The 17106-nt window shown below is 37.3% G+C and overlaps 2 protein-coding genes across 2 annotated transcripts in view; both read right to left on the minus strand.

Moving 5' to 3' along the window:
• The window catches only part of hoxb3a (homeobox B3a), a 136145-nt gene extending 128027 nt beyond the window's left edge, over positions 1-8118 (minus strand). Inside the window, exon 1 of the mRNA XM_061905945.1 lies at positions 7959-8118. The gene's annotated coding sequence lies outside the window, so the exon portion shown is untranslated. The remainder of the gene's footprint in view (positions 1-7958) is intronic.
• A 4632-nt stretch (positions 8119-12750) lies between these two features.
• hoxb5a (homeobox B5a) lies at positions 12751-17106 on the minus strand. Its single transcript, XM_061905952.1, has 2 exons — positions 16425-17106; positions 12751-13295 (listed from the first exon to the last, which is right to left on the minus strand). The coding sequence occupies exons 1-2, from the start codon at positions 16936-16938 to the stop codon at positions 13063-13065; spliced, it is 747 nt and encodes a 248-aa protein (XP_061761936.1). The 5' UTR covers positions 16939-17106; the 3' UTR covers positions 12751-13062.

Below are 17106 nucleotides of genomic sequence, written 5' to 3' on the forward strand. Positions count from 1 at the left end.
TATTGACAGTATGCTTACCGGTATATTTATGTACGTTTGTATTTACGCAAAGACAGTCTGCTTACCTTCACGTATTCACACAGTTTGCTTATATTCATGTATTCAATCAAAGACAATCTGCTTATATTTATTTACGTAGTCACACAAAGACAGTCTGCCTACATACATGTATTCACACAAAGACAATCTGCCTATATTTATTTATGTATTTACACAAAGACAATCTGCCTATATTTATTTATGTATTCACACAAAGACAGTGTGCTTATATCCCTGTCTGTGTTTGCTAACAAGACATCATGCTGGAGCCGAAGTCGAGTTTCTTAACATGGAGATATTCTCACTACTTTTCTTTTGTCGAGCACAAAGAAAAAAACATTTTAGTTAAATGTAAGTTGTGTCTTGGATCAAAGATCCTGTCTACTGCCAAAAACAGCAATTCAAATTTGCTGAAACAGCTACAAAAGCAACATGATTCGATGGAGCTAGTAAAGAGAGACACAGACTCCGATGCCACTTCTCCTCCACCTCAGGATTTTACCGGAGAGACTGCTAGCCAGGACAACATTGATAGAGCCATTGCAGCGTATGTGCTAGAAGACATGCAGGCTATTTCTACGGTGAAGTCACCCCCTTTAGGGCAGATAATTATCATGATAGCGGGCGTCAAACAGCAAATGGCATGACAACATTTGCCAAGTTCCTGGACACAGTGGACACTGAGTACATAAACATGGAAAGCAAGCTAAAGAAGACACTCCAAACTCTGCCTCTGCTCATCATTCAGCAGTGAAGGTACACACACTCTGTCAATTTTCTTAAATGCTCTTTCATTCTAGATTTCTAGAGTGTTTGGTTATCACATCACTCTAAATGTATAAACTATAAAATTCACAAACATAAAGACGAATCCTATTGGGCCAGGCCGATCTTTCCTTTTCTCTAAACTAAAACTGGGGAAATGCGTAGAGTGTTCTGGGCTTCACTGAACACATGATTTTATTTTAGTATTCCTTGAGAGAAAAGCCTTCAAAATCCTTCCATCTATCCATCCATCTTCTTCTGCTTATCCGAGGCCGGGTCGCGGGGGCAGCAGCCTAAGCAGGGACGCCCAGTTTTTCCTCTCCCCAGCCATTTTGTCGAGCCGTTGGGATCCCAAGCCGTTCCCAGGTCAGCTGGGAGACATAGTCGTCCCAACGTGTCCTGGGTCTTCCCCGTGGCCTCCTAACTGGTTGGACGTGCCCTAAACAACTCCCTAGGGAGGAGTTTGGGTGGCATCCTGACCAGATGCCCGAACCACCTCATCTGGCTCCTCTCGATTTGGAGGAGCAGCGGCTATACTTTGAGCTCCTCCCGGAGGGCAGAGCTTCTCACCCTATCTCTAAGGGAGAGCCCTGCCACACAGCGGAGGAAACTAATTTCGGCCGCTTGTACCCGTGATCTTGTCCATTCGGTCATGACCCAAAGCTCATGACCATAGGTGAGGATGGGAACGTAGATCGTTCGGTAAATTGAGAGTTTTGCCTTCCGGCTCAGCTCCTTCTTCACCACAAAGGATCGATACAACGTCCGCATTACTGAAGACGCCGCCACAAGACTCCGAGGTACTTGAACTCCTCCACTTGGGGCAGGGTCTCCTTCCCAACCCGGAGATGGCACTCCACCGTTTTCCGGGCGAGAACCATGGACTCTCATCCTGGTCGCTTCACACTCGGCTGCGAACCGATCCAGTGAGAGCTGAAGATCCTGGCCAGATGAAGCCATCAGGACCACGTTATCAGCAAAAAGCAGAGACCTAATCCTGCAGCCACTAATTCAGATCCCCTCAATGCCTTGACTGCGCCTAGAAATTCTGTCCATAAAAGTTATGAACAGAATGGGTGACAAAGGACAGCCTTGGCGGAGTCCAACCCTCACTGGAAACGTGTCAGACTTACTGCCAGCAATGCGGACCAAGCTCTGAAACTGATCGTACAGGGAGCCTTAAAAAACTTTTTTAAAAAGAAGTAACTAAATTGTTACTTTTCACAGAAACACACTACTTTTTTGTGTAAATAACTGAGTTAGTAACTGAGTTACTTTCGAAATAAAGTAACTACTAACTGTAAAGAGTTACTGGTTTTCAGTAGCTAACCCAACACTTTTGCTTATATTCATGTACCGGTATAGCTCGGTTGGTAAAGAGACCGTGCCAGCAACTTGAGAGTTTTTGGTTTGATCCCCGTTTCCGCCATCCTATAGTCACTGCCGTTGTGTCCTTGGGCAAGACACTTTACCCACCTGCTCCCAGTGCCACCCACACTACTTTAAAAAAAATGTAACTTATATACTGGGTTTCATTATGTAAAGCGCTTTGAGTCACTAGAGAAAAAGTGCTATATAAATATAATTCACTTCACTTCACATGTATTAACACAAAGTCTACTTATATTCATGTATTCACACATAGTCTGCTTGTATAAATGTTTGCTAGTTAGATGGTGTAGTACATGTGTGTTTTATTATAATGACAAAAGATACAATATGTGGGCACTAATTGGCCCCCAAGCCTCACTTTGGGCCCCTGCTGTAAATTACTGATTGAAGTGTGTGTGTGTGTGTGTGTGTGTGTGTGTGTGTGTTGTTTGTGCGAGGTACACTTCCTGTTGGCGACCTGGAAGTGGAGCACAAACAGAAAGCAGACACATGCGTGCTAATTCCTTTCCTCCGTGGAAGTGACACAAACACACGTGCAAAGGATCGGTGGAGGTGCGGGGGCGGGCGGGTGTGATGACGCTGAGCAAACACGCGCATGCGCATTGGGACGGCAAAAACGTCTACTGACCTCCCCGTGACTCCTGCACGTGTTGAATTATTCATGACTTTTGCTAACAAACGAACTGAAACCACAATAAAATTAAAATAAATATTGTCAGTAAACCATCCATCCATCCATTTTTCTACAGCTTATTCCCCGAATCATTATTCTTTATATATATATATATATATATATATATATATATATACATATATATATATATATATATATATATATATATATATATATATATATATATATATATATATATATATATATATATATATATATATATATATATATACTTGTCCAGGGTGTACTCTGCCTTCCGCCCGATTGTAGCTGAGATAGGCGCCAGCGCCCCCCGCCACCCCGAAAGGGAATAAGCGGTAGAAAATGGATGGAAAATGGATGGATATATATATACATATATATATATATATATATATATATATAAAAATGTTCCTTTCTGTTAAAAAAACTCCTACAAAAAAAAGTCTGCTCTTGAAGAAAACGTTGCGGTCTCTTCTTTATTCTGCCTTTTGTTCGTTTGTGTGCACAATGTGTGACACATGTAACAAAACACTCCCTGCTCACTACACAAAACAAACACACATACATACACTTCGCCAGATACACACAACTCAACAACTAATCAGCATCTCCACAACACATGCGCCTATGGATGGATATATATATATATACATATATATATATATACATATATATATATATATACATATATATATATACATATATATATATATACATACATATATATATATATATATATATATATATATATATATATATATATATATATATATATATATATATATATATATATATATATATATATATATATATATATATATTAGGGCTGGGTAACGATTAAAAATTTTAATCGACGTTAATCGCACTATTTCTCTGATTAATCGCGATTAACTGCATTGTATTCGCAAAGCCCAATAATTAATTCAAAAGTGGTGTGTAGTGCACCTTTATTGGAATATTCTCCCACATGAACAAAAGCGCCAAAACATTTGTTGTGCAAACACAATTTAAATCAGTCCTTGTTAAACAGTAGCAGTTAAATAGCATATTTTATGAAAATCAACTCAAAAAATGTAAATACAAACATTTAAGCTTATTACTACCACTGCCAGGGTATTTAAGTTATCCTGTTTGTTATGGAAAATAAATATAATCTACATACAAATCTCTGAGCCACATTCATAACATCTGAACAGGCAATTTCTGAGGTAACAGCAGAAACATTTTTTTTATCAGGGATCTTAAGTTTAAAAAACCTATATCATAGGTAGTGGGCTGTTTTAGGTAATTTTTGATCAAATTATCCGTAGTAGCAATATTAATAATGTTGTGTTTATTCTGCGTAGTGCACTTAAAATAATTATGACCATATCTAGGAATTGATATGATGGGAATTTTCAAATTGTTTGCTTGGTGCTTTGATAAACTGAACGCATATACATGGTACTATATTGTGATGTTATGAGCCAGGGAATAATAGAACTACCCTACCCAGCATGCAACAGGAGTGACGAGCATGCGCGGTAGCCCGGTATAGGTTGTGTGTCACCATGACGGCATCTTGTATGTTGTGATATGCACGCTCTGAAAGTAAACGTTAAGAACTCAGCCAACACTCCTCGTCTGCATTATTCATAAATAGACAGACAACACAAATACTCCGCTTCTTCACAGGCCGCTGGATGTAGCCGGCAAAGTATTCCCATGCTAGCTAGCCGGTCTAGCAAGCACGCGTCATTCAGTCCAAAATGTCCCGATCTATCCACATTCAGAATTGTCTGGCGGTCGTAAGTGATCCCGTAGTGACCACGCTCTAAGCCAGCCATGAAATTTGCAGAATTGTCCGGTATTTTTGCCAAATGTTCCATCTTTACCAAGAGCCCCTCGACGCCGGGCGACGCCATCTTGTTAAGAAAAGGCGTTAACAAAATAAAAGCATGTAAACAACATACGCAAATGTGCGATAAAATAATTGTCGGCGTTAATAGATTGATGGGTTAACTCATAATTAACGCATTAATTTGCCCACCCCTAATATATATATATATATATATATATATATATATATATATATATATATATATATATATATATATATATATATCCATCCATCCATTTTTCTACCGCTTGTCCCTTTTGGGGTTGCGGGGGGTCACTGGAGCCTATCTCAGCTGCATTTTGCGGTAGGCGGGGTACACCCTGGACAAGTCGCCACCTCATCATACATATATACAAAAACATATATATAGATGTGTGTGTACATACCGTATTTCCTTGAATTTCCGCAGGGCATATAGTATGCGCCTACCTTGAATTACTGCTGGGTCAAACTCGCTTCGCAAAATAATTAGCGCATGCTTAGTATTACCGCCTGGTCAAACTCGTGACGTCACGAGTGACAATTCCCCAGTCATCATTTTCAAAATGGAGGAGGCTGATTTCAATACCGGTAATTTGAAATCGCATAAAGGGAAGAACATTAAGAGCTACTCAGTAGGATTTAAGGTCCAAGCTTACATCACACTCAAATTTTTACTGCATGCCTTTGGTAAGCACAGAAGTGAGAAGAGGTTTTAAATTAATTAGCGCCCCGACGGCAATTCAAGGCAATACAGTATATATATATATATATATATATATATATATATATATATATATATATATATATATATATATATATATATATATATATATATATATATATATATATATATATATATATATATGTATATATATACATGGCAACATTGTAGAGTCTAGTCTGTCTGTCGGGTGGAGCTGTTAATGTACATCCATGGAAATTAGATGACACACACACACAGTAAAAACAAAGGAAGTATACTAAAGGTGCTTCATGTCACGGCTTCGCTCATTTGTTCTGACAAAAAGGACGGCACCTACATCCACTGACCTGTGTGTGTGTGTGTGTGTGTGTGTGTGTGTGTGTGTGTGTGTGTGTGTGTGATCATTAAGAGGAGGAAGTATAAAAATGAAAAAGGGGAGTCTTCACCTTCCTGTTGACTGAAACAACATTTCCTGAGTGACCCTTTCAACTCTTATCGTTGTTGTTCACTAGCTCTTTGACTGCTAAATTACCTAATATAAACACAAAGTACCTTCATACTGTGATAAATGTCATATTTCATTGAGTAAATATTCATTTTAAATATTTCACATAATAAACACAAACAGTGTTATTTTGCACTTGATTTTTGTTTCCGTTTTCATGTCTTTTTATATAAATTATTACAGGGATTATCAAAATGCAGTACGCCAAAAATTCAATTAAAGTAAAGTGTTTTTTTAACCTATATTCAAACACAATGTAACTGTTCAAACTCTGTGTAATGTTACAGTGACCAAAAATATAAAATATACCTTTACCTCGTTTTTAATGATTACTTAAGCCTGCTAAGCTACGGTATTTTCATTTTGTCATCATGGTGGTATTTAATGAATACTTAGGTCTACTACACTACCATATTTTATTTTGTTATCATGGTGGTACTTAATGAATACTTAGGTCTACTACACTACTGTATTTTATTTTGTTATCATGGTGGTACTTAAAGAATACTTAGGTCTACTACACTACTGTATTTTAATGTTGTCATTATGGTGGTACTTAATGAATACTTAAGGCTACTACACTACAGTATTTTAATGTTGTCATTATGGTGGTACTTAATGAATACTTAGGGCTACTACACAACGGTATTTTAATGTTGTCATTAGAGTGGTACTTAATAAATACTTAGGTCTACTACACTACTGTTTTTTAATCTTGTCATTGGTGAAACAAGTTGAAAACCACTATATTAATACATTACGTCTTTAAAATATTTATTTGTAAAACCTTTCTGAAAATGTACTTATATTATTTGTTTATAAATAGAGTCATGATTGTAAGGTGCAATGTGATAAAGGTGACATTATTATTAATAATATAATTATTATAACACTACATTATGTCCCAGTTTCTCACCCTTTTTTGGGGTCATTTTCTTAATAAATAGTGGAATATTTTATTTCAAAACACCAATAAAAACGATCTGTGGAACACAAAATGTCCTCAGGCCACTTTTTGAACACAATATCTTACTATAAATTCTTACATTTTGCTGGTGAATGTGTTTACTGACATTCATGCATCATGATGAAAAGATTATTCAAATGAAATATTATTACAGAAAAAAGAATCTGCATGATGAAAATATTAAATTCAGATTGTATTAATAGTTAAGTATGTAATGGGAGCTCTAGACAGGAAATAATTAGTCAATATTATCTTTACACACACTCACTTAATAATAATAATTGTAATAATAATGAAATACAATTAGTTTTTTTTTCCATTGTGCAATCATGTATTATTTGTTAACGTCAATAATTGTTTTAAATCACTTTCAATGCATAATGTCTCAAAGACTGAATTCAATTTGCTCTTTAGGAATATTTGACGTATTTTTGTTCATCAGATTAAAAAATTGGCAGCCATTTTTTGTTCAACAACTCTTTTTTCTTGCCCCATCATGGAAACAAGTCAGCAGATTTTACAGTAACATAAAACTATCAGCTTAGTCACTAAAATTTTAAAATTTTAAATGAAATTTTTAAATTTTACATTGGTGCTTTCATTTACAGCACTTCACTGTTAAAGAAAAAAACGGACAATTATTAGTATTTTTTTTTACAGTAAAATCGATTCTTTTCCCGTAAAAATTGACCCAAACATTTTTTTACTGTAGTGAAAAACTATTATGAAGATATAATGAAACTATTAAGATAATATATTGTAAAATAAGTCCAATAAGTAAGATATATGATGCAATATTACAGTAAGATGTTTTGCTGCAAGCTTAGAATTGTTTGACCAACATTTTGTCAGTTAAAACACACACGAATTGAAATAACAATATTTTTTTCTGTCATCGGTAAAAAAAACAAAAAAAAAAAAAAAAAAAAAAAACTGATAAACGTGCAATAAATTCTACTTTGAAGCCTGAAACTTGATTAGCGCCTCACCAAGGCCTTTTGGCCGTCTCGTGCACGCGCGCGTCCTCTTGACAAGATGGCTGTTGAAAAAGAAAGCGAAAGTCGAACTTACTTTTGCGCCCCGACACCTCCATCCCACACCAGACCCGGGCCGGGCGTGGAGAGGCGCCGCGCGCGGGAACGGGGCCGTCTCCGCGCGGGCACGCACGCACGCTCCCTCCCGCGGCCGCACTTGACTGGCCCCTCCAGGACCATCCGTGGCCGTTAAAGCGTCACTCGCAGTCTCCCCGCGTGAAATATTTAGTGCGTGCTGACTCCCCCAAAACCATAAAAAGTCACTTTACGACACCCACGTGACCCGCGGCCAGCCAGTGAGGAGTGAGTTGGTGCACGACAGCGGAGAGTTCGGCCTTCGAAACACAATCGGCAGTTTCTTCCTTCGCGGCTGCACGACCCCACACCAATTATTGCGTCATATTTAGATAAGACGTCACAGCTGCAGACAATAATGATCAAATTATTTGTGCTGTATTATTTAGGTTTGGTTCACACACACTCATGCATTTGATTAACATTTTATATCGAAAAATTGGCATTTTCTTATTTTAACATACTCGTGTTAAATACCCCTCGCTACATCGCGGTCGGTTTACCTCCGTGCATCGCGGTTATTTCAAAATATATTCTTTATGATGAGCCCATAAAAGTTTGACTGCTTATGGAAGTTGTCATGCTAAATTGATGTTAAAGTGTATAAAGTGTTGTAGGAAGTGTTTACACACACACACACACACACACACACACACACACACACACACATGTATATATATATATATATATATATATACATATATATATATATATATATATATATATATATATATATGTATATATATATATATATACAAACCCCGTTTCAATAATAGTTAAGAAATTGTGTTAGATGTAAATATAAACAGAATAAAATGATTTGCAAATCATTTTCAAACCATATTCAAATGAATGCACTACAAAGACAACATATTTGATGTTCAAACTCATAAACTTTATTTTTTATTTTTTTGCAAATTATAATTAACTTAGAATTTCATGGCTGCAACACGTGCCAAAGTAGTTGGGAAAGGGCATGTTCACCACTGTGTTACATCACCTTTTCTTTTAACAACACTCAATAAACATTTGGGAACTGAGGAAACTAATTGTTGAAGCTTTGGAAGTGGAATTTTTCCCATTCTTGTTTTATGTAGAGCTTCAGTCGTTCAACAGTCCATGGGTTTCCGCTGTCGTATTTTAAACTTCATAATGTGCCACACATTTTCGATGAGAGACAGGTTTGGACTGCAGGCGGGCCAGGGAAGTACCCGCACTCTTTTGTTTTTTTACGAAGCCACGCTGTTGTAACACTTGCTGAATGTGGCTTGGCATTGTCTTGCTGAAATAAGCAGGCGCTTAGATGGGAGCATATGTTGTTCAAAAACCTGTATGTACCTTTAAGCATTAATGGTGCCTTCACAGATGTGTAAGTTACCCATGCCTTGGGCACTAATGCGCCCCCATGCCATCACAGATGCTGGCTTTTGAACTATGCGTCGATAACAGTCTGGATAGTTCGCCTCCCCTTTGGTCCAGATGACATGATGTCGAATATTTCCAAAAACAATTTGAAAAGTGGACTCGTAAGACCACAGAACAGTTTTTCACATTGCATCAGTCCATCTTAGATGATCTCAGGCCCAGAGAAGCCGGCGGCGTTTCTGGATGTTGTTGATAAATGGCTTTCGCTCTGTATAGTAGAGCTTTAACTTGCACTTAAAGATGTAGCGACCAACTGTATTTAGTGACAGTGGTTTTCTGAAGTGCTCCTGAGCCCATGTGGTGATATCCTTTATAGATTGATGGCGGTTTTTGATACAGTGCCGTCTGAGGGATCGAAAGTCACTGTCATTCAATGTTGGTTTCCGGCCATGGCGCTTATGTTGAGTGATTTCTCCAGATTCTCTGAACCTTTTGATGATATTATGGACCGTAGAAGTTGAAATCCCTAAATTTCTTGCAATTGCACTTTGAGAAATGTTGTTCTTAAACCGTTCGACTATTTGCTCACTCAGTTGTGGACAAAGGGGTGTACCTCACCCCATCCTTTCTTGTGAAAGACTGAGCATTTTTTGGGAAGCTGTTTTTATACCCAATCATGGGACCCACCTATTCCCAATTGGCCTAATCACCTGTGGGACGTTCCAAATAAGTGTTTGATGAGCATTCCTCAACTTTATCAGTATTTATTGCTACCTTTCCCAACTTCTTTGTCACGTGTTGCTGGCATGAAATTCTAAAGTTAATGATTATTTGCAAAAAGAAAACATGTTTATCAGTTTGAACATCAAATATGTTATCTTTGTAGCATATTCAACTGAATATGGGTTGAAAATGATTTGCAAATCATTGTATTCTGTTTCCCAACTCATATGGAAATGGGGTTTGTATACTGTATATAAATATATACAGTGGGGCAAAAAAGTATTTAGTCATACACCGATTGTGCAAGTTCTCCCACTTAAAATGATGACAGAGGTCTGTAATTTTCATCATAGGTACACTTCAACTGTGTGAGACAGAATGTGAGAAAAAAAAATCCAGGAATTCACATTGTAGGAATTTTAAAGAATTTATTTTTAAATTATGGTGGAAAATAAGTATTTGGTCACTTCAAACAAGGAAGATATCTGGCTCTCACAGACCTATAGCTTCTTCTTTAAGAATCTCTTCTGTCCTCCACTCGTTACCTGTATTAATGGGACCTGTTTTAAGTCGTTATCTGTATGAAAGACACCTGTCCACAGCCTCAAACAGTCAGACTCCAAACTCCACTATGGCCAAGACCAAAGAGCTGCCGAAGGACACCAGGAGAATAATTGTAGACCTGCACCAGACTGGGAAGAGTGAATCTACAATAGGCAAGCAACTTGGTGTGAAAAAATCCACTGTGGGAGCAATTATCAGAAAATGGAAGACATACAAGACCACTGATAATCTCCCTCGATCTGGGGCTCTACTCAAGATCTCCTCCCGTGGGGTCAAAATGATCATGAGAACGGATAGCAAAAATACCAGAACCACACGGGGGGACCTGGTGAACGACCTGCCGAGAGCTTGGACCAAAGTAACAAAGGTTACCATCAGTAACACACTACGGCAACAGGGAATCAAATCCTGCAGTGCCAGATGTGTCCCCCTGCTTAAGCCAGTGCATGTCCAGGCCCGTCTGAAGTTTGCCAGAGAGCACATGGGAGAATGTCATGTGGTCAGATGAAACCAAAATAGAACATTTTGGTATAAACTCAACTCGTTGTGTTGGGAGGAAGAAGAATACTGAGTTGCATCCCAAGAACACCACACCTACTGTGAAGCATGGGGGTGGAAACATCATGCTTTGGGGCTGTTTTTCTGCTAAGGGGACAGGACGATTGATCCGTGTTAAGGAAAGAATGAATGGGGCTATGTATCGTGAGATTTTGAGCCAAAACCTCTTTACATCAGTGAGAGATTGAAAATGCAACGTGGCTGGGTCTTCCAGCATGACAATGGTCCCAAACACCCCGCTTGGGCAACGAAGAGGTGGCTCCGTAAGAAGCATTTGAAAGTCCTGGAGTGTCCTAGCCAGTCTCCAGACCTCAACCCCATAGAAAATCTGTGGAGGGAGTTGAAAGTCAGTGTTGCTCGGCGACAGCCCCAAAACATCACTGCTCAAGAAAAGATCTGCATAGAGGAATGGGCCAAAATACCAAATACTGTGTGTGCAAACCTGGTAAAGACCTATAGTAGTCGTTTGACCTCTGTTATTGCCAACAAAGGTTATAATACAAAGTATTGAGTTGATTTTTTGTTATTGACCAAATACTTATTTTCCACCATAATTTACAAATAAATTCTTTAAAATTCCTACAATGTGAATTCCTGCATTTTTTTTTCACATTCTGTCTCTCACAGTTGAAGTGTACCTACGATGAAAATTACAGACCTCTGTCATCATTTTAAGTGGAAGAACTTGCACAATCGGTGGCTGAATAAATACTTTTTTGCCCCACTGTATATATATATATATATATATATATATATATATATATATATATATATATATATATATATATATATATACACACACACACACACCCACGCACGCACGCACGCACGCACACACACACACACACACACACACACACACACACACACACACACACACACACACACACTATATTATGTATACCAGTATCAAGAGGTGCTTTTGTAAAATGTTTTAAAAAGTGTTTATTGTATTTCATATTCCAATTAATATACTGCGAGAATCAATTCTGAATCAAATCAGATTTTAATTAAATCGTGAGCTGTTGCAAGATTAATATCTCTAACGGTTTATTTCTTTATACTTTTCAGATTTACGTATTTTTTTCCCCCAGAAAAATGTCCCAATTAATTAATAATTAATTCAGATGGATTGTTTTTGTGTCATGTTTTGAGTGTCATTTGCGGACCACCAGTGCATTAAAATATATATGGATTGGAAAGCTCAGAAGGATGTATTATTGATTACTTAAGCAATATTCGAAACACATGATGTTATTAAAAAAGGTTTTATTCATTTTTTTTGCTTGAATGATACAAAGTTTTTATTATTCATTGTTTTCATGATGTGTTTACTTAGCACATGTAAAGAAAGAAAGTGAATATTGTTGTAAGACTACACTCACATATATATATCTATATATATATATATATATATATATATATAGATATATATATATACATATATACACATATATATATGTATAAATATATACATATATATACACATATATATGTATATATATATATTCATATATATATATCATGACTACAGTAATAATGACGGTGTGTACACAACTTTTCATAAAAGATTGGCAGATTTTTTTTATTTGAATTCATTTTTTTTTTTATTACTTGACGAAACAAAATACGCACAAGGACAATCAGAAACGTATTCGGATTTGAAAAGTTGTGATAATCGACAGGCCACTTTGGCACAATATTTAGACCCAGAAGAGTCATATTGTGGTCACGGCAACAACACACAGTACACAAAGTACTACATGACGATTTTTAGTCCGGCATGCAAATTCTTGCTGATGAAATCTTGCAACATTTTTCACCGGTCAAATATTTTCTTGGATTTTGAATATTTTCTAAGTCTGCAAAGTTCCCGCCGTGTTTTTGCTCTTGTTGTCCTTCTTCCACTTCATCCTGCGGTTCTGAAACCAGATTTTAATCTGTCGCTCGCTCAGACAGAGTGTGTGAGAAATCTCAAGTCTGCGTCTGCGCGTGAGGTAGCGATTGAAGTGGAACTCCTTCTCCAGCTCCAACGTCTGGAAGCGAGTGTACGACGTCCGCGCTCGCTTGCCGTCAGGACTCCTTCGATCTGAGGAGAGGGAGTTGGCACTGTTTCATCAACATGTTCACCATACAGTGCATTCCCCAGCAGCCCTCATTTTTTACACTAAAACATGCTTTGTTCTTCCAACCTTTCACTCATCCATTGTGTGTCTGCTGGGCAGCCATTTTGTGTCCAGCGGCACATCCATTTTTTTGTGATGTTAGCTACTCTGCTAATTGCTAAGTCAAGTAGCACACTTTAGAGCATTTTAGCTTAATATGAGTCCAAAGAAAGCAATGGACTAGCTAAAACATTCATGGGGCATTCACAGCGTTGTCAACACTGCCTGCTGCAGAGGTAAAGTGCATTTTATTTAACATTCTAATAAATTGCAGAGTTAAGTACTTTTCTGATCTTTTTTGTGAGGTTTTTTATTGTGTTCAGTGTCAAAAAGATCTGATAAAATATAAGATACAAAGACTAGATTAGAAAAAAAAAGTACTACAAGCAAGTGAAATGGTGTAATTTTACTTTAAATTACTTTTAAATTAAATTTTTAAATTAAAATGTGTATATCTGGAAATCAGCCGGACGTTTAAGTTAGAAATAAGTATTCCATTTCGAAATCAAGCTTAAGTCAACTTGCCATTGAAGCTTTTTCGGGATGTTGTTGAATTTTTTTTAACAAGATTTTCTCGGTGGGGAAAACCAACATATTTTGTTTCAATAGTTATTTTCTCTTCTCTCTTAATTATTGATGTTAACATCAAGAAAAATAAGTAAATAGCTTTTAAAATTAGAGTAACTTCTTTTGATAAAATGTTGAAAATTTGCCACTGGCAAATAAGTGTTTAAATATCGGCTAAAATATGGACTTTTGGCAAAGCTGGGACCAGTTTTTCACATTTACATTGTTTTCTTATTGAGAAATTTGCTTCAATATACAAACTTTTCAATTTCAGAACCATGTTCAAGAACCTGTTCATAAACAGAGGTTTCACTGCAGTAACTTAATTACTTTAGTTACAGTATTCGTGTTAGTTATTACTACGTTGCAGAAAATTAGGACTTTTTGCAAAGCTTGAACCAGTTTTTCATATGTACAATGGTTTGCTTCAATATACAAACTTTTTAATTTTAGGAACCTTGTTCAAGAACCAAATATGTTCATGGACGGAGGTTCCACTGTAGTAACTTGATTACTTAAGTTACTGTAGTCAAATCATTTATTACTACATTCCAGACAATGTGGACTGTAGGCAAAGCTGGAACCAGTTGTTCATGTTTACATTATTTGCTTCAAAATACAAACTTTTTAATGCAGGAACCTAGTTCAAGAACCAATTAAGTTCATAAATGCATGTTCAACTGTAGTGATTTTATCACTATAGTTTCAGTATTCATATCAATTATTACTATGTTCCAGACAAAATGGACTTTTGGCAAAGCTGGCACCAGTTTTTCTTTTTTACATTGTTTTGCTTCAATATCCAAACTTTTCAATTTAGGAACCCTGTTCAAGAACCAATTAAATTCATAAACAAAGGTTCCACTGTAGTTACTTGATTACTTTAGTTGCTGTATTCATATCAGTTATTACTACGTTCCAGACAATGTGGACTTTTGGCAAAGCTGGAACCAGTTTTTCATATTTACATTGTTTTGCTTCAATATACAAACTTTTAAATGCAGGAACCTTGTTCAATAACCTTGTTCAAGTAACTTGATTACTTTAGTTATAGTATTCAAATCAGTCATTACTTTGTTCCTGACAACTAATTTTTGTAAAAAAAAAAAATAAGGTGACTATTCATGTTTTGCTGACTATTTTATGCATTTAAACACAAAATTGTTTTGATCATCATTTTTGTCCTCATGTGCGATCATTTTGTATTTTATTTTAGAAGTGAAAATGTTTCATAGCAAGTATCTACGATTATCTTATTAAATGTAATGATTTTAGTATTATTATTGCTAATCAGATGGTGTAATAAATATGAATGCTACATACATTTTTTTCAACAAAATAAAGCATCTAATGCACTACGAGTCAACAAAACATAAACATCTACTCATAGTTCCAGTTCAAATATATTGGATTTTGCCCTCAAAACTTTCTCTATCTCTATTTGTAAACCACACACACATATAAAACATTAATTTAATCACGTCAGCGTCGTTCGTCTACTGATACCATGCTAGGTATCGAAAGTGTCGACATCTGGGTCAGCCTTACATTTAGCGGTTATTGTCTTGTGTCTTCTTGCTAGGTGTGTGTGTGGCATGTTATCCATTCCTTTTCCTCGACTTCTCCAGTGAGAAGAGTATTTTGTTTTCCATCCTGGCGGTGAGGACTAGTATTTTTGCTTCTTGCTCGCTAATAAATACTTAAAACGCTCCTAAAACTAAACCTTAGCGATTTTACCATGGAACTTACATCAGTACTCAAATCTCAAAGTACTTGTAATAGTACTTTAAGTATATACTTTTTCATGTTATCACATAATGTCTTTAAAAATAACAATAATAATTAAAATCCATGCAAATATATCCTAATTTTATGTTAATTGTTTTAGCTTTTATTGTTTAATGTTTAAGATTTTCCGTACTGTCCTTGAACGCACCACAGTGTGGTATCAAGCATTGTGTACAAATGTTTATTGTTTTATTTTTATCAACTGTTATCTTTATTAGGATGCTGTCTTAGATTAATGAAAACTAATACCACTACTCATAATGATAGTACAATTATAATATTGATAATTAATAGTAATAATAATGAAGATAATAAAGTGAAAAGAAGCAACATTTGTGTCACTTGAAACAGTCCCATTCCTTCTTCCTTCAAATTCTCCATTTTTTTATTGCCTCCATCTTTTATATACCTCTTTTTTAAAATTTTATTATTATTTCCTACTTTTACTTTCCTCAACGTGTATTTTTCCTGCAACTATATGAGCTCCAGACTGCAAAGTGCGGACGCAAAGGTGTCGTAATTTCTTATTCACTCAAATTTCAATACGATTTCTGTCCACACTTTGGTGTGTTTTGGGCAATTTATGCCACAAAATAAGTAAAAAGAAATAAAAATCTAAATACAATTATTTGAAATACTGATGGGAGAGGATATGTGTAGAACTGGAAATAGACAGTAGTATTGTAAAAGTTGTGTACCGTGGCAGCTGTGCAGTTTTCTCATCCAGGGGAATATTTCCGGCGCTCCGGTGCTCACCGGGCCGCATTCTCGAATCTGTCCCGCCTGTGCGCGCCTCATCCCGGCTTGCGTGTCGTCCGCCGCGCCCTCGGGCTCCGCTCGTCGCTGCGTCTCGGAGGCGGCCAGCGAGGGGAGCCCGAGGCCGGCGTGTGGAGCGCTTGGTGCCAGCTGGCTCCGGTCACCGGGGTGGTCGTCCCCGCAGGCTGCGGACGGGAGGGAGTCGGTCGCCGGCGTTCTTTTCTTCTTCCGGCCGTCGTCCGAGGACACGAAGCCCGCGCAGCCTGAGTGTCCTCCGGGGTTGGAAGCGCCCGGCGCGTCCTCCGCTGCCCGGGTGACGGTCAGGTCCATGCCGGCGTAGCCGTAGCCGTACCCGGGGTGCTGCATGGCGGAGTCCCGGTGCTCCGCGTAACTTACTTGGTAGTCGCAGGCGTTTGGGAAGCGGCCGGAATACGAATTTACAAAGTAGGAACTCATTTGTTGTTTTTTGGAATCGAAATATTCCAACAAATATCGGATTCGATTATTCGCGATATCGCGCCTTCTTTTAGGGATTTATGACGGATTCATAAATTATGACCGCACTGTACTTGCTTTTTAGCTGGAATGTGGGGGTGGGGTGCGCAGCGTGTGCGTGTGTGTGTG

The sequence above is a fragment of the Nerophis ophidion genome, linkage group LG07 (genome assembly GCF_033978795.1).
Source record: "Nerophis ophidion isolate RoL-2023_Sa linkage group LG07, RoL_Noph_v1.0, whole genome shotgun sequence".
NCBI lineage: Eukaryota > Metazoa > Chordata > Actinopteri > Syngnathiformes > Syngnathidae > Nerophis > Nerophis ophidion.

Coding starts and splice junctions, on each gene's coding strand:
- hoxb5a (XM_061905952.1), bottom strand. CDS start 16,938: ATGAGTTCCTACTTTGTAAATTCGTATTCCGGCCGCTTCCCAAACGCC. Junction 13,296..16,424: donor AAAACTGCACAGCTGCCACG/GTACACAACTTT, acceptor CCCTCTCCTCAG/ATCGAAGGAGTCCTGACGGC.